Raw genomic sequence first — 24,387 nt, 5'->3', positions numbered from 1 at the left:
CATGAGGGTAGATCGCTAATTTTACTCATTTATTTAAAAAAATAAAAAAATATATAATATACACATACAACTGTCTTCTTCTTTCAGCAAATCCCATCACTTCAACCAACCTCACAACCACCAAATTCAGCCACAACCACCGAATCGAGCCCCACCACCACCAGCCGCCGTGTGTTACTAAATAATTATCTGATCATACATAATCCTTTCCATAGGAGAATGATGAACCAAAAGAACCATTTTTATCAAAATTATCCTATCTTAAATCCACTTAGAATATGAAAAAAAAAAACAAACAGTTGAAACCGATCACTTTTTCTATTATGTTTCTTTTATTTTTGGAAAAATTACAAGTTTTGTTCTTTATCTTTATACCACTTTTCAGGCGGTGCCCTTTTTAACGAATGTTGACAGGTGGTGTCCTTTACTAGGTATTTTGTTGCAAGTTTAGTCCTTTACACCCAACCCAGTTAAAAAACCCTGTTAATTGTTGGGTGTAAAGGACTAAAATCGCAACAAAATACCTAGGTAAAGGACTAAACTTGCAACAAAATACCTAGTTATAACTTAATTTATTGAATGAAAATCTTAATTTAATTAGATTGTGTGTTATATTTTCAAATATGTAATGTAAGGCTAGAGGGTATGGTGATGGTCCTTCAAGGGAGGATGATCCGCCACGTAGGCGCCACGTCATAGTCCTCCCAAGAATGGTCCATCCTACAAAACTAGAGGGTATGGAGGATGGTCCTAGATGATCCTACCCCACCACTTTTATGTTTTTTTATTTTTTTAATCTTCTACTTTTTTTTAACATTTAACAAATAAACTAACAAAATACTTTCATTAATATTCAAAAACATTACATAAACTTAAAAAAATAAACTTTAAAAAAAACACAAACTTAAAAAAATCGTAATATATTAAAATAAGCTACTAGTCTTCGTCCTCCATGTCATCGACGGGTTCGTTTTGAGCGTTGTTCCAAATCTACTTTTGTAGGTTAACTTAAAATAATCTATTATATATAATAAATGAAAAAAATATGGGACACGTGTCGCAATATTAGGGCTTCTTAGATGTGGTTTTGGCGGGAAATTGGATGGGTTGACACTGGATCCGTATTATGTTTTTATGACCCGTTCCTGTACTCCTCTTCTCTTCTCATGTACGCTTCTTTAACAAAACCCTAGATTTCCATTTGTTCATCTTCTTCTCCTTCAAGCTCTGTAATCCATCAACCTCTGCAATCGAATCGTTTCAACCATCAGGTACACCTTTATTATTGCTCATTTTTCACGATTTATAACCATACTCTTTCGAACCCTAATTTTCTATCGACGCCATTCTCTTCAAGGTGCGTTTTGGTTCCGATAATCGACGCCGCCACATTAGAGATTCTGCTTTTGTGCTCTAATACATATTACATTAGTGAAATTAATCGGTTTCTTTTTTTTTTTTACGTGTAAGATGGAGCTTCGAACATCCACTGAAAAGGGGCAGGGTTTAGGGTACATTGTAATTCGTAAACATTATATTTAAGAATACATTAAACTGTTTATATAAATTGTTTGATGTTCATGAAACTTAATTACACAGACTACATTTATATAAATTGTTTGATGTTCATTAAACTTAATGATGAATCTGTCATACATATGAATGATATGATTGTTCTTAAGTTTTATTGTTTTGTAGGATAATTCCACTGCAAAAAACCTTAGAATTTATTAATTACTGTTTTGTTTTTGTATCAGATATGAATGATTTTAAGATTATATTTCATGGATTGTCTGATTTTTCTGTACCAGATTTAAAGCAGAATAATGTGGGACAGAAAGAAAGAAGAAACCGGGGAGTCTTAGGTAATATCGGCAATCTTGCTCCAACCATTGTTGTCGAAACTGGAAAACCGACTCATATATGTCGCCCCATCTCAAGGTTCTTGGCTTAAATTTGATTTGATTATGAAGTCATTGTTTGTAAGATATATGTTATTATTGTTCTTGACTCAATTTGATATGATTTTGATTAGAAATTATTGTGCCCAATTGGCTGCAAATGCACAAGGAGCAGCAGGCAAGAATGTTAAGGTAGGTGTTTATAATCTTTATGTTTGTATTAGTTTTGTTTTTGATAGGTTATAGAAATTTGTATTGATTTTAAATTACTTATCTGTTCATAATATTCTGTTACTTTACTTGACCAGGTAGCAAAGGATGAAGGGTTTGAGCTGCCATACAGTTATGAAGAAGCTTCTCAAAGAACCTAAATTCTCATTCTACCCTTTGACTATTAATTCCATGCTCTGGCGTTGGAAGCCATGGTATGTGAAATTGTTTTATATGTTTTGTTTTTAAATGATTGACAATTATCCTATGTATTAAAAAATGTGATATGGTTAACTTAGAAATTGAATAATAACAGCCGTGTTATATATTGTTTTTAAATTGAATCGCGGACCGGATCTCATTCGTCTTACTGCTCGTCGAACAATAACAACAGTGCTATATATTGTTTTGCTGATTCGCTTATGCAGTTCCAGCTTAGCAGTGATACGATCTTAGATCTACAGGCGACTGAATAGGCTAATAATGTGATGCTAAAGGCCTAGAAGAAACACGAACTCGGTTTTTCCGTTCCCAAATAATCACGAGGAAAGAAAAACCGTATTCGAAAGAAAGTGTCGAAGACGGGAGGATATCCAAACAATCTGCAATTTATACGGAACCAACTGTGCGACCAAAGATGTTCGACGACATGTTACTTTGCGTTGAAGGTATTGAATCTTCTCACTCTTTTAAAAATAGTATTTGTTAACTAAAATTTGTTAACGCTTTGGTGCTTTGGCTTCAAAATTTTTTAACTGATTTTTTATCATTTTTTTAAAAGCTATAGCTGGTATGTGTTGTTCAATGACATGTCTGACGTAGGTAAGGGTCGCGGTAAAAAAGGTGTAAACAAGGATGTGGTGGAGTTGCGAATGCTCTTGACGCTTTGTGCACAAGCCGTTGCGGCTAATGACCAAAGGGGTGCATTCGATCTACTAAATCAGGTATGAAAACACGCCAGACACCAGGCGCCACCTCAGCTGCTTTTGATATGAAAACTCCAGCAATTTCTAACATGTCGTTGTCACACGAGGTTAACATTTGATATTTTATTATTAAGTTATATGTCACAAGTTATAATAGTATCATGGTGCTCCTCTGAAGCTCGATGGCTAACAACAAATTACATAATAACACTATATTAGTCCATATAAAACAAGCACTTAAAGATGATTAGTAACACTATATTAGTCCATATAAAACAATTGATTGCATTTTTTTTATCTATTTTATTTTAGATTTTAGTTCTGCAAATGACAATGGAGGATGGCTTCAAGAACTCGACGGCGACGGAAGAACTCCACGGTGATGGCAGTTAGGGTGAAGAGGATGGCTTCAAGGATTGGTCTACTTTGCTATGTTACTAATTGTTCACTGTAGGTTGTTGGTTGTAGTGGTTCTGCATTGTTGGTGCCATTGTAAAGGGGACCATACAATGCTCAATTTTTGGTGGATTTTATATAATAAATAGCTGAACCTCATTATTAGAAAAAAAAAAGTATTGTTTTGTATTGTCTTATTGTAGTCATGGCTTTTGGTTGGTGTTAATTTTATATTAAAAGACTATTTTTATACTTTTTTGGTTTTTTTTTGTAAAAGAGACTCGATTTACTCAAAAAAAGGTTTTGGCAACTTGAAGGATTTGATCTACAAAGTGACTCGACTATCTTTAAATTATATTTCCACTTGTCACTAATTTATGTAACATGGCACTTTGTTTGTATTTTATTTTATTTACACACTTAATGTTTATCTAAATAATTTTCTCCAACCCGGGAAGCAGTCCCGGGTGATAACCTAGTTCTAATAATAATAATAATGAAACTGAAATGCACCTACATTTGCAATTCTTCTCCATTTGATCCAGTCCGTTCAATCCTGTCGCCTTCTTTTCCTTCACCGCCATATCTGTTTGTCATTTGCATATTTTTCTCCTGTTTTAGCTTCCACCCTTCCACCTGTTCCTTCCAGTCAACGTTACCAAGGCCGTAAGCATTCAAGTCCTTTGTTGGGTCAACAATCCTTACAGGAACTACAATAAGATATACCATAGAATATCAAATCACATTTCTGCAAATACATGAAATAAACTTACTATTAATTAAATAGAGTATTTTCTGGCTAGTTATAAGCAAAACCAAATCGGCCTACTAACTAATTGGGCCTTTCTAATAGCTTACCATATGAGATTGTATTCCCTCTCAACGCAAATATTATAGCTTACCAAATGAGATTGTAAACGCAAATATTATAATTTATTATATTATTACTAGGTTAGAACCCGGGTTGAATAAATATTAATTTTATATACTAAGTAATAAAAAAGTTACATCTTTAAAAACACGTGCGTTGCACAGATTTAATAAACGCGTGTATTACACGGCTTGAATACATATAATGTAATCGGTTAACACACATAGTCGTCAATATATGTTTTTTGAAAATGAACTTTGATGTGCTATATAATTTTTATTATATTTTACTTTGTTTATTTATTTATTATTAGGTTAGAAACTTGTGTATTACATAAGTTATAACATTTTACTTTGTTTTTTTATTTAGTAATAGGTTAGAAACTTGAGTGTTACACCTAGCCGAATCAATGAAATATTAAATAGTTATTGATAAGTAAAAACAAAACAAAAAATAGTTGAGAAAAGAAAATTAAATAAATAAGAGATAAGAGGAAAAATGAAAATAATTGTATATTAATACTCATTGAAATTGATATCTAATTCTAATAAAAGACTCTCAAAAATGCCACATGGCATTTTCTCCATCAATTCATTAATATTAATGATATTATTAACTAATTAATATCTAATTCTAATTTATAATTAAAAAATATATAAATTATCTATAATTTTAAAATCTATGATTTTATTATTTCTTAAAATGAATAAGCATATGGTTTAGTTTACATTATCTGTTTTGACTAAATCAAGTTTGAGAAAAAATAATTGCTATTATCTAAGAAACATGGTGTTACGCTATTAAAATATTATTTTTTATAGTGGTACGTTATTAAAAATGTTATTTTTTTAGTTATATGCATCAATATTTCATATCAACACCACAAAAATATGTAAAATAATAACACTCGGATTTGAGTTTATATATTATAAATAATCTAGTGAAGTGAATATTTCAACTAAATATTTTGTGATGAATTTATCTATTAATTCAAAAAAATAATTAATTAATAATATTATTAATGAATTGAAAGAGTGAATATTATATGAGATTAACTTAATATTTTTATTAGAATTAGATATACCATTACCCATCACAATCCATCTCCATCACCATTATTTCCAGCCACCAACTCTATCTCAATTAAAATTTAAGAGCCTTCTCATTATCTTCCGAAAATTTTAAAGAAACCATTATGTGTTCGTCGGTTTTTTACTAATTTGTCTCAATCCCCAAGATAAGGATGAGATTTAAGAATTTTCGTCACATTCTTTACGTATCATATCATAACATAATATAGAAATTTAATTGTTATATAAATATATATTTTATGTATATCTAATTAGTATTACTAAAGTAACAAATAAATATAAAGTATTTGCTTAAACACATCATTTATAGTGAGTAATGTTATATTGTCTTTAACTTGATATCCTTCTCATTATCATCCCCAAATTTTAAAAAACCTTTATCTGTTCGTCGGTTTTTTACTAATTTGTCTCAATCCCCAAGATAAGGATGAGATTTAAGAATTTTCGTCACATTCTTTCGTCGGTTAGTGAATACGTGTTTATATCAAAATTTATTTTTAACATGTGCAATATCAAAAATGATTCAAATTTTGTAATTATTTTGTTCATTGAATACAACCAATCTTATCATTCATCCTGTGTAAGACACGGGACTATAAACTAGTTAATAAATAACCCGTTATACTAAACAATATATATTGATTCTACTACATGACAAAAAGATCCATTTATATTTATTATGTGGATATATTATATATCATCTAATAATATACATATTGTAGCTTATTGGTACAATAATTGTATAATCCCTTATCCTGTATAATCTAATCTAATTTAATACGCATATAAGTAAATAAAATTCATAAATAACCCGTTATACTAAACAATATATATTGATTCTACTATATGACAAAACGATCCATTTATATTTATTATGGGGATATATTATATATCTAATAATATACATATTGTAGCTTATTGGTATAATAACTGTATAATCCCTTATCCTGTATAATCTAATCTAATTTAATACGCATATAAGTAAATAAAATTAATAAATAACCCGTTATACTAAACAATATATGTTGATTCTACTATATGACAAAACGATCCATTTATATTTATTATGGGGATATATTATATATCTAATAATATACATATTGTAGCTTATTGGTATAATAACTGTATAATATCTTATCCTGTATAATCTAATCTAATTTAATACGCATATAAGTAAATAAATACATGATCATTTAGATGTTTCTTAGCTAAAAGAACACACAAAAATATGCAGGAATCTTATATGTAAATATTAATTACGGTGAAAAGTATACATACAGGCTAATTTATAGAACGTTATATATAAATTAACCATTTTGATGTATCGGGATACAAACAGACTAATTTATAGAACGTTATAGATAAATGAACCATTTTGATGTATCGCGAATATCGATAATAAAATGAATTTATTTAAATAATTTGAAGATAATTTTATGAAAAATTAATATATTACCTTTATAGAAAGTTAATAAATTAGACATTGTTTTCAGAATAAAATTTAAAGGATATGATAACTTAGACAATCCATATTGATAGTTAAAAAAAATCGGGCATTGTTTATTTAATTTTCAAGGTATAATATTTGACTTAAGTATATCCAACATCTTAAAGCTAGTATTATTTTTTCAGTTTAATTTATTATTTAATAGCAGAAGGATAAAATGTTATTACGTTTTAATTTGTTGTTATTCTTATCATTATTAGATTAGATTAAATATTGTTATTATTTGTATTAGATTAGATTAAATATTATTATTATTTGTATTAGATTAGATTAAATATTATTAGTATTATTAATAATTTTAATCAATTAAATGAGAGAATGACAAGTCGTAACACCCCGTGTTTTCGAATGTCAAAGTCAAAGTCAAAGTTTGACTTCTTTGATTGTTAATAGTCTATTTTAATTTTTGTATTATGTGGAGTAAGTGTTGTCTAATTAAAGTGATCGAATGTCTATTTATGCGAACCGATTATCGACCTCGAATAGCAGGAAGTAACAATGCAATAAAGTTAATCAATCAATAATCAAGCTAATCGAATCATCATCGAACTCGAAACTCGAATTATGCGAATTTTGTTATTATTATACGTGTGTGTGTGCCTTATGTGTTACTTGTGCGTGTTTACTTAATGTTATGTGTGTGGTAATCAATCGAATCGAATCGAAACTCAAATGGCAATCGAACTCAATTACATCGAATCAAAATCAAAGGAGAATACTAACTATGGATGCTTATGTTAGATATAGTGGTTGGGACTAAAAGTAATTTGACTAGGAGACTCTATCGTATTCGTATCATCCTCCATCGAAATCGAAATATCAAAAATCGGCGCAAAACACTCAAAAGGGGCCACTGATCGAACAGGAGATCACTGATCGAACAAGCCAGCCGATCGAACCAGCTGTTCGATCGAGCATGCCAGTCGATCAGGGATCCTGGCCGATCGGTCAGCACTTTCCCCTTTGGGAAGCCTATAAATAGGGCTGTCATTGTCATCTTTACCACTTTTGGAAAGCTCTGACCGACCAGCTCTTGTTCTTCACCTTTTCTCAGATTTCTTCCGATTCCGGTAAGTTTTCACTTCAAATCTTGTAAGTTTTTTATCAATGCACGATTCTACACCTTTCTATCTTTCAAATCTTGATTTCTAACTGTGAAATCACCAAGATCTAAGTGTTCTTGGATGATGTCATCATGGTGTTCTTGAAGAACATCATGTTTTGGCCTCATTCAACCATGAATGGCTTGGATCTAACCGATTTCCACATAAATAAACTAAAATCTACCATAGATCTAAACATTTCACGGTGTGAAAGATTGAAAGACGGATTTTCCAACTTTATTTCAACTCTTTTACACTCAACACCTTCAAACCGGTAGAAACAGAGCTTGAACCAGCTCACTAATCATTCTAACAACCACGTGGTTCAAGACCCAGATTCTAACTACGAGGATTACCGATTTCGGGTTAAACGACAAACTGCCGTTTCGAACCGTTCACCTGCCGGACTTGGGTGATTCCTGTCCGAACACGGGAAACCAGTAAGAACGAAGGTTCCATGGTTCAACTCGTTGTCAAACTACCTCGATATGACGTCAAATAATCAAGACAGCCAAGTGTTAGACGACAGGCCAACCAGGTCAGAATGCTGGCCGAACGGCTAGGCTGTCCGAACGAACAGCCTAACCGATCGGACCTACCAGCCGATCGACCGGGCCAGCCGATCGGCTAACACATGGCCCCACACTTTTCAAATGCATGAAGTCTGGTATTGAACGAAGTAATGTTCGATCGAACCTTGGTTTGGTAAACATTACTCTTCGGATCATGAGATACTATGCTTCAACACTTAATCGTTTTCAAAACCTATCAAGCCTTAGAATGTTGTTCGATCGGACATGCTGTCCGGCTGAGTAAACATCTATTAAGGCCTTGCAACTGAAGTGACTAACCGATCGGTTAAGCCGACCGATCGACCGACCCGTTCGATCGATCGACCGACCTGAAAGGTAAGAACACTTCAATGATTTTAAATAATGCTGCAAAAACTTCAAAAGTTCAAACCATCATACACAAACACATCCTCCTCAAAGGAAGAAACAATCCACTTGAACTGTCCAACCGATCGAGCCTTCCGGCCGATCGAGCAGACTACCCGAACGGTTAGACCAACCGAACGGTTAGGCTGTTCGATCGAACCTACTGTTCGATCGACCACACTGTTCTACCCATTTACACTTGTTTGCATTTCCACGTCACTCATCGTTTCGAACTATTCAGGCTAACCCTACTTTCAAGCGCTCCCTTCAATCCATAATCAATCACTGTGAGTATACTCGATCCCTTTTTGCTTTTAGCACTTTTGGGTGTTACATACGTTACTTATCAAACCACAATCGAACACACTACTCAACTATTTGAACGCTAACCGATTGCATGTATTACGTGACTAAATGAATGCTTGTTGTTATGTTTACACGTGGAATGCTGTCTACCCGCCTTAGCAACATAGTACTATAGTTTGGACTCAGCACCCGTTCGCACGGGGGTTGTTAAGGACAATTACTTGCATGGATTACAGTGGTAATCGTGTATTGCAAACTATCTCGGACAGTCAACCCGCAGTCATTGGTATCGATAGATCCATGTCGATAATTAACATGCTTCGTTTTCCTCTGTGTACGTGCTGGTTATGCGTAAACTATTCAAACTCTATATGCTATTATCAAACTTGTATGCTCACCTTTACATTATATGTATTGACTTTATTTTAACGTATGTGACAGGTGTTTAAGATGTTTACTTGCTAGGAAAGCGAGGCTAGAATAAAGCTCTAGAGGCCCCCAACAAATAGTTGTCTGTCAGGAGAGAACAGCTAGTGCATAGTTGTCAATAGATCTTGTCAGGCTGGGTCTTTAGGAGCATTCGAACAATATTTATTTTATGTTTAATTAAAATCTGAGTTGTCGGAACATAATTAATTGACTAGATGTTATCTGTAATAATATATTTTATTATTTGGGATACGGTATGGGACGTATCATTTAACTGAATAGTATTAATAGTTGTTGTGGAAATTTCTGGACAATCTGTTTCGCTCAGTGCCATGCGCCGATGATTCCGCCATCGGTTAGGGTGTGACAGATTGGTATCAGAGCCATAACTATAGGGAATTAGGTTCGACACGACCTAGTCCGGGTCGCTGTCTTAGAGACCTAGACTATAGTTAGGAACCAACAGACCAAGTTTATGTGCTCTATTCTGCAATTCCTCGCTATCACTGCACTCGAGTTTTCAATTAAAGTCAAGTGATTTAGTCAGGATTAGGTGTGAAAACCACAAACTCCCGACTAGATTGCTTGGTTAAATGCTGATTTTATCCATTTATTTATGCTTACCTTATTATTTTCAGTAACAAACGAGGAAAATTATACCAAATCAGGAGTGAAATCCACATTTTGATGAAAATCTCCTCGACTTCCCTTAAAACAAGGAAGAAATTGCTAAGCCAGGGGTGAAACCCTAACCTTGACAATTTGTTCCGAACCTTATTTCATCTCACCAAAGCTTCGACGGACTCCAACGACCTGAACTCACAAGTATGACCTAGGGAGTGCATGTGGAATGTCCAAGAATCGAGGCAGAAGCACGACCCCTAGAGTCGAAAGTGACGACAAGTCTACTGTGAATAGTCGAATCGCTTTGGATAGTCGATGTCTAGTAGCCGCAGACAATCTATCTCTCGATTTTTTTTGTGTTTCGATTCTGAGAACCGCAACCGTGTACTCTGATGACGCGTTGATCTTATGTGTTTATGTGTGCTTTATCTGTTTACGTGTTTATATTTCCGGAAAGTCATTCAATTTTTGCTATCATTTCGATCAACACACACAATTCGCATTTACTATTCTATCTCAATTCGATACCCAGTTGTTGCAATCTAGACGATATTATGCTATGCTATGCTATATAACTAAGTTAGGCCATACTATACTGTGCTATTCGATATACTATACGCGATCGATATACAAACGACATGCGAGCTTGGAAGGATAGGTTTCTGTATTCTGACTGCATCTGTGCTTAGTGTGTAAGTGTTTATGTGCTTCTGTGCTTCTGTGCCCTACTTGCTTATGTGCTTCTGTGGTTATGTGGATTTTGTGCCATTTCGTGATTTTGTGTTGATGTGATTCGTGCCTTACTCGTATTCCTGAGCTTTAGTAGTCTAGACGTGTGAAGTGAGATTCGATTACATTGCGTTGAGTCCTGTGACGATGTCTGTTGCAGACCATGTCGTCATCTGGATCCCGGCACCATCTGACTCGCCAAGAGAAGAGAGACAAGCGTCTCGCCGCTATCATCGCCAAGCAAGTGGCTAAAGCCGTGAGTGAGGTGTATGAAAACGTCAGCAAATCTTCTGAGGAGTCGCGAACTGACATCCCTAAGGACTCAAACAAGAATGCTTTCAGCTTCAAGCAGTTCAAAGCATGCGGACCCAAAGAATTCACTGGAGAAGATGGCCCTACCGCCATGTTTCACTGGTTCGATTCAGTTGAAGTCACTCTGTGCCAAAGCGGTTGTCCTGAGAATCTCCGCACCCTCAATGCAACAGGCGTCTTCCAGTCCCGAGCTCTAGACTGGTGGACGGCTGAACAAAACAAACGCGGGAATGAAGCAGCTTATGAGCTGACCTGGGAAGAGCTAAAGGCCATTATGATGGACGAATTCTGCCCTCCCCATGAACGCCAAAAGCTGGAGGACGAGTTTTGGACGATTAAGCAGAAGGATGGAGACAACGCTGCTTTAACCGCTCGCTTCAAGCAGCTCAGCATCATTTGTGCTGATCAAGTCAAGACGCCAGATATGGCCATCAAGAAGTACATCCGAACCCTGCCAGATTGTGTCTCTGATTTTGTGCATGCCGCCAAGCCAGCAACAATCGAAGATGTCACACCCCAACCAATGGCGGAAACATCGGGATGAGACGAAGTGTGAAGATTGCTCGAGACATCATAACGCTAATAATTGTGACAAGTATTTAAATAATCGTTTCATTTCATTTCTAAAGAATCAAGTACAAGGTTTTGAAACAAAGTACAACAACATGAATAATAAAATGATACAATACAAATACGATTCTTTCTAAGTGTGTATCTAAGCATCCTACTAGATTCCACGCATCGTCAACATCCACCTGTAACATGTTAAAATAAAGTTCAATGCAAAAACAAAGGCGAGTATACAAGTTTGATACGTACATAGCAATAGATAAGTTTGAACAATTCCTCATAGCAAGCATGTGATTCAAGATAAACGTTTAAACATGGCATGTGTCTAACATATCAAACCAAGAAAACGCAATATGCTCATGACATAACCGATGATAAAGGGCGGGTCGTTAATCCTATAGCGCTACATATGTCACGGTTTGGCTCGTACGAAGTTAATGATAAGTTCTACACATAAGAATCACCCAAGTTTAAAGTATCAAGCCATCACGTATACAAGCATGTTATAGGAATGTTCATGTGTTTAAGCAAAATGTTCATGTGTAAGTTTGTTGATAGATAAACATGTTACACCCCAAAAGTGGTAAAAGTAAAAAGGGGGAAATACGAGTATACTCACAAAGGTTGCATATGCTTTCCAATTATCCATTTATTGACGAGTTGATGAGGTTAGAAGATTGAATGTGTAGGGTTAAAGTTCACGTATGCTTAGAGTCGAGATTCGGCATTTAAAACAACATGAAAGTAAGATATGAGTATAGCATGTGAAAATAATCATCTTCAACACTTAACACTTGTATGACACTTGGTAACCACAAGGGTTATGATAATGTTTTCATGAGTTGGACACCCATAAGAATCACAACAAGGTTTAGGTCTTAGGTGATGTTCTACTACTTTAACATATAAACATGAGTTTAATATCAAAGGTTCGAATGAGTGTATATATATATATATCTAGGTTAAGTACTACATATTATTTAGTCCAATAATTCAAGTAGGAGGTAGAAGATTAGGATCTTCATTTAGGCACCTCGTGTTATCATAGATGTCATGTATGGGGTAGGAAGGACAAGCTTCCATTTAGGAACCCCTTGAATGTTCACCACTACACTTGATGTAAAAACAACCAAGGAGGGTCATGAACTAAGGTCACTACAAGTATGTAAGGTAAACTAACTAATAGAAATCATCAAATCATGTGAGGATTGTATGTTTGGGACAACCCAAGTTGTTCCATAATCACTCATGTATCAAAGGCTATGTTTGACATGATTTGTGGGTTGAAACCCTAGACAAAACACCAAGTTTATGAGGTCTAATCCTCTGATTTTAAATGTCTCAACCTTGTTTTTAAGCTTAACCAACCATGGGATAAGTTGTAAGCATTGGGACATAGGTATGAGATGAGATTAACTCAAGTTTACTAAGTTTAACAAAGTTTTAGATAAAAACAGAAACGAACAGCCCACTTTGGAGCCTATTTGGGGACATTCCAGACCTTGGTTTTCCATGGAAAACCTGTGGAAATGTTCCTTAGGTCAATCCAAACAAGTAGGAAGAAGAATCGATGAAAACGGACAAGAAATGAAGAAGTTATGCTCATTTTAGTGAAGCTTGATGAATCTGCTCGAACACTGATTTGCAGCTACGATTTGGAGAGTTTTGGAGTGATTTGATTGAGTTTGTAAAGTGTTTAGGACTTGGATTAGTGAGGTATTTATAGGGGAAGAGTTAGGTTAGGTTGGTGAGTGTTTTAATGGTGATTAGAGGCCATTGGGTGAGAGTTGGAGATGGGATTTCGTGCAAAAATCGCGGCTGTTTGAACTTTCTACCTGCCAGACCCCTTTACGGACCGTAAGGGGTGAGGCTTACGGTCCGTAAGCCTTTGCCAGGAACAACATTTTTATTTTTTTTTATTTTAAGGATTTGTAACATGTCTAGATGTTATATATTACGTGTTTTATGTCCATTTTAGGGTATTTAAGTGTATGAGGCTTGCTCTAAAGGTTACATAAGTATAAAATTAATATGATTAGGTATAAGACTTGTATGTAAGTATGGAACGAGGTATGTATGTCATGCATTGGTAGGATTATCATACGTTTGCAAGTACTACGAACATGAGTCGTTTGTTCACAAGTTAGACATATGACTATGAAAGAAGTATGTATGACACAAGTTTTATTTACGAAGCAAGTTCCGTATTTTACAACGATTACGATGAAAGAATGGTTATAAGAACACAAGATTTCCAAAGATAGAATTTCACGCAAGGTTTCTATGTGTAGGAAGTTTGAAAACGCAGGGCGTTACAGAAGAGACCTACCTACTTGCCGCTGAGATCAATGACAAGCGGGTAAAGTCTAGTTTCTGGGATAAGCCATCCAAGTCTCTGCATCAAGCCACCACAGCAACATCCACCGACACCACCACTGCTCAACCCTCCAAATCCTCACACCGCAAGAAGAAGCACAACAACAGCAGCTCCAGCAACAAGAACTGTGTTGTCACAACAACTGCTGCTCCTCTCCAAGCTGTACCAGCTCAGCAGCAATTGCACCACCGACAAGCTCCAGTGACCAATGCACCCCGCCAGCAAAGCGTGCATACACAGGTCCCCAGCCGCTCTGCCCGACATGCTCGTATCATCATCCGATGGGACTAGCCTGTCGTTTTTGCGCTCACTGCAACCTTTACGGTCATTTCACTGCGAACTGTCGCTATGGTCCTCGTCAAGCCCCAGTTCAAGCCACTGCCAACCAAGCTCTACTCCTCGCCCCCAAGGTCAACCAGCAGCTCAAGCACCCGTGGTCAATGCTCGAGTTTGCTTTACATGTGGTGATCCTAACCACTTCGCCAACATGTGCCCGAACAGGGTGGTGAAGCAAGAGCCCCAGCAGCAGCAGCCTCAGCAGCAGCAGCAAGCAGCTCGTGCCCGAACCTTCAACATCAATGCCCGTCAGGCTCAGGCTGACAACAACGTGGTCAATGGTACGTTCCTTGTGAATGGTATTTATGCATCATGTTTGTTTGATACTGGAGCCGATAATTGCTTTGTGTCGTTTGAATTCGAGAAACTCCTTAGTCGTAAGCGCTCTTATCTTTCCTCGTCATTCGAAGTCGAAGTCGCTACTGGAAGAACTGTCATCGTTAATTCTGTTCTCCGTGATTGTACCCTCGAGCTTAACAATCACATCTTCCCAATCGATCTCATTCCGATGCAACTCGGAAGCTTCGACGTCATAGTAGGCATGGACTTTCTTCGCAAAAACCACACTGAAGTTGTGTGCTTTGATAAGATGATTCGATTTTTGCTCGCAAACGGTGATACGCTATGCGTGTACGGTGAAACAGCATCAAAAGGTCTCAAGCTCATGTCGTGTGTCCAAGCTAGCAAGTATCTCCGCAAGGAATACAGAGCGTTCTTGGCCAACATTGTAGTAGCAGAGAAGGAAAAGAAAAAGAAAGCCGAAGTTAAAGACGTCCCAGTGGTCCGTGAGTTTCCTCAGGTGTTCCCTGATGATCTCCCAGGACTTCCGCCAAGTCGTGATATCGACTTTCGTATTGACCTCATTCCTGGAGCTAACCCCGTTGCCAAGGCTCCTTATCGACTCGCTCCATCCAAAATGCGGGAACTTTCAAACCAACTCCAGGAATTGCTTGAAAAAGGCTTTATTCGCCCGAGCACCTCTCCTTGGGGTGCGCCAGTCCCTTTCGTCAAAAAGAAGGATGGGTCGTTCAGCATGTGCATCGACTATCGGGAGTTGAATAAGTTAACCATCAAGAATCGATACCATCTGCCCCGAATCGATGACTTATTTGATCAGCTGCAAGGCGCCAAGTGTTTCTCTAAGATTGATCTACGTTCAGGCTATCATCAATTGCGGATTCAAGAGGATGACATCCCCAAAACCGCTTTTCGAACTCGTTATGGCCATTATGAATTCGTTGTTATGACTTTTGGTTTAACTAACGCACCCGCGATTTTTATGGATCTGATGAATCGCGTGTGTAAGCCATTTCTAGACCGTTTCGTCATTGTGTTCATCGACGATGTCTTGATCTATTCCGAGTCGAAAGCCGAACACGCGCAACATCTACGTTTGGTTCTCGAGTTACTTCAGGGGAATCAACTCTATGCCAAGTTCTCCAAGTGCGAATTCTGGTTAGAGGAGGTTCAGTTTCTGGGTCACATCGTGAATAGTCAAGGTATACACGTCGATCCCGCGAAGATTAAAGCAGTTAAGAGTTGGATTACGCCTAAGAACCCGTCTGAAGTTCGTTCTTTTCTCGGACTAGTGGGCTATTATCGAAGATTTATTGAAGGATTCTCGAAGATCGCTGTGCCGCTTACCGCTCTTACTCATAAGGACAAGCCTTTTGTGTGGGGAACCGCACAAGAGTCAGCCTTTCAAACTCTTAAGCATATGCTGTGCAATGCTCCAATTCTTACGCTGCCCGTCGGAAGCAACGACTTCATTGTCTACTGTGATGCTTCCAACCTCGGTCTTGGCTGTGTTCTCATGCAACGAGACAAGGTTATAGCTTATGCATCTCACCAACTCAAGATCCACGAGAAGAACTATACAACCCATGACCTCGAGCTAGGCGCGGTTGTCTTTGCATTAAAGATTTGGCGACACTACCTGTATGGTACTAAGTGTACGATCTTCACCGATCACAGGAGTTTACAACACATCTTCAATCAAAGGGAACTAAATATGCGTCAACGCCGATGGGTAGAACTTCTCAACGATTAGGACTGTGAGATTCGTTATCACCCAGGCAAAGCGAATGTTGTTGCCGATGCGCTAAGTAGAAAGAGTTATGTGCTCAGTATTCGAAATGTTCAAGCCCAGCATGACCTTGAAACCCTAATCCGCAAAGCTCAACATGCTTGCTTTAACGAGCGCACATTGAAGAAAGAGAGGATCTATCACGATGGAGCTCAGTTAGTAAGCAAATCAGATGGGATCTTCTATTATCTAGACCGAATTTGGATCCCTAAGCGGACCGATTTGCGAAAGATTTTAATGGACGAAGCCCACAAATCCCGATATTCTATTCATCCCGGTGCCGATAAAATGTACCAGGACCTTCGTTATAAGTACTGGTGGCCGGGCATGAAACGGGATATCGCCCTATATGTTGGAAGTTGTTTAACTTGTGCAAGAGTTAAGGCTGAACACCAAAGACCTTCTGGCTTACTCGAACAACCGCCGATTCCTATATGGAAGTGGGAGAGTATAGCTATGGATTTCATAACTAAACTTCCACCCACGCCATCAGGTCACGACAGTATTTGCGTTATAGTTGATCGTCTAACCAAATCAGCCCACTTTTTGCCAATACGAGAAGACTACAAGGTAGAACGACTACCCCAAATCTACACCGACGAGATCATTTGTAATCATGGTACGCCTCGCGACATCATCTCGGACCGTGATGCTCGGTTTACCTCGAGATTGTGGGAAACGTTTCAAGCAGCGCTTGGTACGTCGCTTAATCTAAGTACCGCATTCCATCCTCAAACCGACGGACAGACTGAGATGACGATCCGTACTCTTGAAGACATGCTCCGTGCGTGTGCTATAGATTTCGGTGGTAGTTGGAACAAATACCTGTCGCTAGTCGAATTCTCGTACAACAACAGTTATCATGCCAGCATCCAAATGGCACCATTCGAGGCCTTATATGGAAGAAGATGTCGTTCGTTGTGTGGCATGAGATCGGTCATTCACAACTAACCGGTCCCGAGTTATTACAAGAAACGACTGACAAAATCCTCCAGATCCGAGACAACTTGTTGAAAGCTCGTAGTAGACATAAAAGTTACGCCGATAGAAGACGCAAGCCCCTTGAATTTGACGTTGGCGACTATGTACTCCTAAAGATATCACCTTGGAAGGGTGTAGTCAGATTCGGCAAGAAAGGGAAACTAGCTCCTCGATATGTTGGACCTTTTAAGATTCTGGAAAGGATCAGAAAAGTCTCCTATAGACTCGAACTACCGGAGGAACTTAGTAACGTCCACCCGACTTTCCACGTCTCTAACCTCCGAAAATGCCTTGCTGACCATGATCTGATCGTACCGCTCGACGATCTTCAAGTGAACGAAACGCTGAACTTCGTGGAAAAGCCTGTCGAAATCATGGATCGTCAAACCAAGCAACTCAGACGTTCGCGCATCCCTATCGTGAAAGTCCGATGGGAAGGCAAACGAGGCGCGGAGTTCACTTGGGAACTCGAAAGCGAAATGAAGGCCAAGTATCCGCAGTTATTTAAATGAAGATCTGAAGCGTCCAATTGGTAATTCACGGTGTTGTGTAGCTTTCAGCCTAATTTCGGGACGAAATTCCCTAAACAAGGGGAGGCTGTAACACCCCGTGTTTTCGAATGTCAAAGTCAAAGTCAAAGCTTGACTTCTTTGACTGTTAATAGTCTATTTTAATTTTTGTATTATGTGGAGTAAGTGTTGTCTAATTAAAGTGATCGAATGTCTATTTTTGCGAACCGATTATCGACCTCGAATAGCAGGAAGTAACAATGCAATAAAGTTAATCAATCAATAATCAAGCTAATCGAATCATCATCGAACTCGAAACTCGAATTATGCGAATTTTGTTATTATTATACGTGTGTGTGCCTTATGTGTTACTTGTGCGTGTTTACTTAATGTTATGTGTGTGGTAATCAATCGAATCGAATCGAAACTCGAATGGCAATCGAACTCAACTACATCGAATCGAAATCAAAGGAGAATACTAACTATGGATGCTTATGTTAGATATAGTGGTTGGGACTAAAAGTAATTTGACTAGGAGACTCTATCATATTCGTATCATCCTCCATCGAAATCGAAATATCAAAAATCGTCGCAAAACACTCAAAACGAGCCACTGATCGAACATGAGATCACTGATCGAACAAGCCAGCCGATCGAACCAGCTGTTCGATCGAGCATGCCAGTCGATCAGGGATCCTGGCCGATCGGTCAGCACTTTCCCCTTTGGGAAGCCTATAAATAGGGCTGTCATTGTCATCTTTACCACTTTTGGAAAGCTCTGACCGACCAGTTCTTGTTCTTCACCTTTTCTCAGATTTCTTCCGACTCCGGTAAGTTTTCACTTCAAATCTTGTACGTTTTTTATCAATGCACGATTCTACACCTTTCTATCTTTCAAATCTTGATTTCTAACTGTGAAATCACCAAGATCTAAGTGTTCTTGGATGATGTCATCATGGTGTTCTTGAAGAACATCATGTTTTGGCCTCATTCAACCATGAATGGCTTGGATCTAACCGATTTCCACATAAATAAACTAAAATCTACCATAGATCTAAACATTTCACGGTGTGAAAGATTGAAAGACGGATTTTCCAACTTTATTTCAACTCTTTTACACTCAACACCTTCAAACCGGTAGAAACGGAGCTTGAACCAGCTCACTAATCATTCTAACAACCACGTGGTTCAAGATCCGGATTCTAACTACGAGGATTACCGATTTCGGGTTAAACGACAAACTACCGTTCCGAACCGTTCACCTGCCGGACTTGGGTGATTCCTGTCCGAACAGGGGAAACCAGTAAGAACGAAGGTTCCATGGTTCAACTCGTTGTCAAACTACCTCGATATGACATCAAATAATCAAGACAGCCAAGTGTTAGACAACAGGCCAACCAGGTCAGAATGCTGGCCGAACGGCTAAGCTGTCCGAACGAACAGCCTAACCGATCGGACGTACCAGCCGATCGACCGGGCCAGCCGATCGGCTAACACATGGCCCCACACTTTTCAAATGCATGAAGTCTGGTATTGAACGAAGTAATGTTCGATCGAACCTTGGTTTGGTAAACATTACTCTTCGGATCATGAGATACTATGCTTCAACACTTAATCGTTTTCAAAACCTGTCAAGCCTTAGAATGTTGTTCGATCGGACATGCTGTCCAACTGAGTAACCATCTATTAAGGACTTGCAACTGAAGTGACTAACCGATCGGTTAAGCCGACCGATCGGTCGTTCGATCGGTCGACCGACCTGAAAGGTAAGAACACTTCAATGATTTTAAATAATGCTGCAAAAACTTCAAAAGTTCAAACCATCATACACAAACACATCCTCCTCAAAGGAAGAAACAATCCACTTGAACTGTCCAACCGATCGAGCCTTCCGACCGATCAAGCAGACTACGCGAACGGTTAGACCAACCGAACGGTTAGGTTGTTCGATCGAACCTACTGTTCGATCGACCACACTGTTCTACCCATTTACCCTTGTTTGCATTTCCACGTCACTCATCGTTTCGAACTATTCAGGCTAACCCTACTTTCAAGCGCTCCCTTCAATCCATAATCAATCGTTGTGAGTATACTCGATCCCTTTTTGCTTTTAGCACTTTTGGGTGTTACATACGTTACTTATCAAACCACAATCGAACACACTACTCAACTATTTGAACGCTAACCGATTGCATGTATTACGTGACTAAATGAATGCTTGTTGTTATGTTTACACGTGGAATGCTGTCTACCTGCCTTAGCAACATAGTACTATAGTTTGAACTCAGCACCTGTTCACACGGGGGTTGTTAAGGACAATTACTTGCATGGATTACGGTGGTAATCGTGTATTGCAAACTATCTCGGACAGTCAACCCGCAGTCGTTGGTATCGATAGATCCATGTCGATAATTAACATGCTTCATTTTCCTCTGTGTACGTGTTGGTTATGCGTAAACTATTCGAACTCTATATGCTATTATCAAACTTGTATGCGCACCTTTACATTATATGTATTGACTTTATTTTAACGTATGTGACAGGTGTTTAAGATGTTTGCTTGCTAGGAAAGTGAGGCTAGAATAAAGCTCTAGAGGCCCCCAACAAATAGTTGATTGTCAGGAGAGAACAACAAGTGCATAGTTGTCAGTAGATCTTGTCAGGCTGGGTCTTTAGGAGCATTCGAACAATATTTATTTTATGTTTTAATTAAAATCTGAGTTGTCGGAACATAATTAATTGACTAGATGTTATCTGTAATAATATATTTTATTATTTGGGATACGGTATTGGAAGTATCATTTAACTGAATAGTATTAATAGTTGTTGTGGAAATTTCTGGACAATCTGTTTCGCTCAGTGCCATGCGCCGATGATTCCGCCATCGGTTGGGGTGTGACAGATTGGTATCAGACCATAACTATAAGGAATTAGGTTAGACACGACCTAGTCCGGGTCGCTGTCTTAGAGACCGAGACTATAGTTAGGAACCAACAGACCAAGTTTATGTGCTCTATTCTGCAATTCCTCGCTATCACTGCACTCGAGTTTTCAATTAAAGTCAAGTGATTTAGTCAGGATTAGGTGTGAAAACCACAAACTCCCGACTAGATTGCTTGGTTAAATGTTGATTTTATCCATTTATTTATGCTTACCTTATTATTTTCAATAACGAACGAGGAAAATTATACCAAATCAGGAGTGAAATCCACATTTTGATGAAAATCTCCTCGACTTCCCTTAAAACAAGGAAGAAATTGCTAAGCCAGGGGTGAAACCCTAACCTTGACAATTTGTTCCAAACCTTATTTCATCTCACCAAAGCTTCGACGGACTCCAACGAACTGAACTCACAAGTATGACCTAGGGAGTGCGTGTGGAATGTCCAAGAATCGAGGCAGAAGCACGACCCCTAGAGTCGAAAGTGACGACAAGTCTACTGTGAATAGTCGAATCGCTTTGGATTAGGGGTGAGCAAGAAAACCGAAATAACCGAACCGTAACCGAATAACCGAAATAACCGAACCGAAAAAACCGAACCGAAACAAAAACCGACGGTTCGGTTTTCGGACTTTTAATAACCGAAAATTTCGGTTCGGTTTTCGGATAAGCTTTTTCAATAACCGAAAAAAACCGAACCGAACCGATTAGTTATAATCCATATATTTTTATGTTTAAGTTTAAATTGTTTAAGTGTTTAACCTAATGCTAGTAGAAAATGTTAATTTTATTCTTGAATGTTAAGTGCTTATAATAAAAACATTATAACTGAAATGATTTATTATTACCTATAAGATATAACAAAATTTAATATAAAAATTAAATATAATAAAAACTTTAAAGAAACATAAAAATAGATTAGAAGCACTTATAACTCATATCATTAATTTTTAACTCTCTAATTCATTTATAACTCATATCATTAATTTTTAACTCTCTAATTAATTAATCAACTAATCATTAATTATCCTACATATAATCTACAAAACCTACACGGATCAAAATTTTTCTACATATACCCTACACATTATAGAATTTTATCCTACACAGTCGAAATTTATCCTACACACCTCGAAATATATCTTACACAACTCGTAATTTATCCTACACAACTAGTAATTTATTCTACACTTTAAATTAAGTTGTTTTTTTAATTTGGAAAAAGTATATATTTTGAAAAGGAGTTACAAATTTAATTTAGTTAGTTATTAAAAAGGAAGAATACAAATTAATGATTTTTTTAAGTTTACCAATATACCCTTATATTAAAATTAAATGCAAATATTAAATAAAGTAAAATGAATTATTCTTATTGGTTGAAACTTTTTCTTTTTTCTTCTTACAAAAAAAATTTTCTCTTTTGAACCCTCCACTATTAGTGTTTATAACTTTTAGTTTATTGGAGGCTTTACTTTTATTTTTATTAGAGTATCTGTTATGGTCTTGAGCTTCTAGTCATTCATTGGCTTTGACTCTTATGACACGTGACAAATATTATCATAGAGAAAATCTATTCTATTAAGTAATACTTTTCTCATAATTGATATTTGACGAATTATAAACCACATGCATATACACCTTAGCGTAAAGGGAGTCTCCTTACTTGACCGTTCCAGCTTTTACTTTTATATTGAAAAAACATTATTTTATAGAGTTATTGGATTTTATCACTCCCAATTATCGACCTTTGGCCGTTGTCATCCCCAACTAACACTTTGACGCCCGACACCTTCAACTTGACTTTCAATTTGTGCTGGCACCACTATGTTAACAGAACACTAACTCTGTTAGTGTTTGATCCTACGTGCCAAACACTGGCCTACATGGACTATATGACATGACGATTTATTCTTTTTTTGTATTAAAAAAATGAGATTTTTGTTTGTTTCTCCCTGGAAATTTAAAACACATTTCTTCCCTCTCATATCTCAAACATACAGATCCATTCAATGCGTATCCAATCTAAAAAATCTGATTTTTGTTTGTTTCTCTCTGGAAGCCCCTTTGTCTCCGGCAAATCATAGCCACCCCTTAGTCTCCGGCGAAGTGCAGTTAATAAAATTTTGTTGCACGTCTCTATTACCAAATCTAAACCATTTGTCGCCATCACAGTCTCTTTGCCATCCTCCGGTGACAATGAACAAACGCCGGAAAAATATGTCGCGACGGTAGAGACGAAGTCTCTAGAGTCTGGTTGCATCTGACATCGGAGCCGGTGTACGAGGATTCGTCATCGCCAATTAATGATTTAGAGGTTGCTAGAGATGAGTTTGTGAGGCCGGCTTACAGATTTGCATCGGTGGTGGCGACGGTGGTTCTTTTGAGAGAGTTTTGTATTTATCGCCAGTGGTGGGGTTTTTGTACGCTATTTTTGTAACCGAAACCCAAACAATCTCTTCTGGCGACTACGATTTAAACTAGGCGAACCCATAAATTATCCTTGCAAACCTAAAAACACCCATGGAAGAACCCTTTGGCGACCTTAATTATGTAGTCTTCAAGCTCTATCTCTTCATGGAGACTAAGACATAGATTATCAAGCTTCATTACATTCGGAGATAAACTCAGTAAATATTGCAATTTTTGGAGATGTGTTTGGCAATATTGGGGTTGTACAGCACATGAGAGAGAGTGAGAGAGAAACACAAGGTTTTATTGACTAGATCGCCATGTCATATAGTCCACGTAGGCCAGTGTTTGACACCTAGGCTAGGATCCAACACTAAGACTATCTCCAATGGGAGATCCATAAGCCCATCCAAGATGACTTGGAATAAATCCTTATTTAAGGGCCCATCGGAGAACATTTGATTTTGATATATCTAAAAGAAAAATCCTTGTGCAAGGGCTTCATTATTTGGGTTCTTGTGCCACTTTGAGCCATTTTCCATTTTCTTTTATTTTTTCCCAATGGTATTAACCAATTGATTTGTTTACTAGCTTTACTTAATAGCTCATTATCATGCAATTTATTTTATAGCTATTAATTAATAATTGATTTAACATCCTGATACAAAGCAAGCCTTAAATCCAGTTTAATTATGATTTTTTATGTAAAAATATATCCATAAAAGATATATATATATGTTTTCTTAAATATTGTTTACTTTTTATTTTAAATATTATTTATTTACGTATTTTGATTGTATAATCATTTAACTATAATACATTTACATTTTAATAAT

The 24,387-nt window shown here is 37.2% G+C and overlaps 1 protein-coding gene across 6 annotated transcripts; it reads left to right on the top strand.

The window, feature by feature from the left end:
- The first annotated feature begins 1,119 nt into the window (after positions 1–1,119).
- Positions 1,120–3,625, top strand: LOC110866936 (scarecrow-like protein 9). 6 transcript variants are annotated; one of them, XR_002551446.2, is made up of 7 exons: positions 1,120–1,271; positions 1,812–1,941; positions 2,036–2,093; positions 2,210–2,326; positions 2,576–2,779; positions 2,934–3,055; positions 3,350–3,625. XR_002551446.2 is itself a non-coding variant. In XM_022116082.2 (3 exons), exons 1-3 carry the CDS (start codon positions 2,749–2,751, stop codon positions 3,428–3,430), a joined length of 234 nt encoding a protein of 77 aa, XP_021971774.1. In that variant the 5' UTR covers positions 2,333–2,748; the 3' UTR covers positions 3,431–3,625. The 6 variants fall into 6 exon arrangements, 1 of the variants encoding a protein (XP_021971774.1); XR_002551447.2 differs by having other exon boundaries at positions 2,540–2,779; positions 3,357–3,625; XR_002551444.2 differs by having other exon boundaries at positions 2,540–2,779.
- Positions 3,626–24,387: the final 20,762 nt, after the last annotated feature.

This window comes from Helianthus annuus, chromosome 1, assembly GCF_002127325.2.
Source record: "Helianthus annuus cultivar XRQ/B chromosome 1, HanXRQr2.0-SUNRISE, whole genome shotgun sequence".
NCBI classification, from domain to species: Eukaryota; Viridiplantae; Streptophyta; class Magnoliopsida; order Asterales; family Asteraceae; genus Helianthus; species Helianthus annuus.
The sequence above is the reverse complement of the archived record's forward strand: the minus strand, read 5'-3'. Positions and strand labels throughout refer to the sequence as shown.

Excerpts from the sequence above, each read along its gene's own strand:
- LOC110866936 (XM_022116082.2), top strand. The coding sequence starts at position 2,749 with ATGTTCGACGACATGTTACTTTGCGTTGAAG. Across the intron at positions 2,780-2,933 it reads CATGTTACTTTGCGTTGAAG|GTAAGGGTCGCGGTAAAAAA; the intron begins GTATTGAATCTT and ends TGTCTGACGTAG. Across the intron at positions 3,056-3,349 it reads CATTCGATCTACTAAATCAG|ATTTTAGTTCTGCAAATGAC; the intron begins GTATGAAAACAC and ends ATTTTATTTTAG.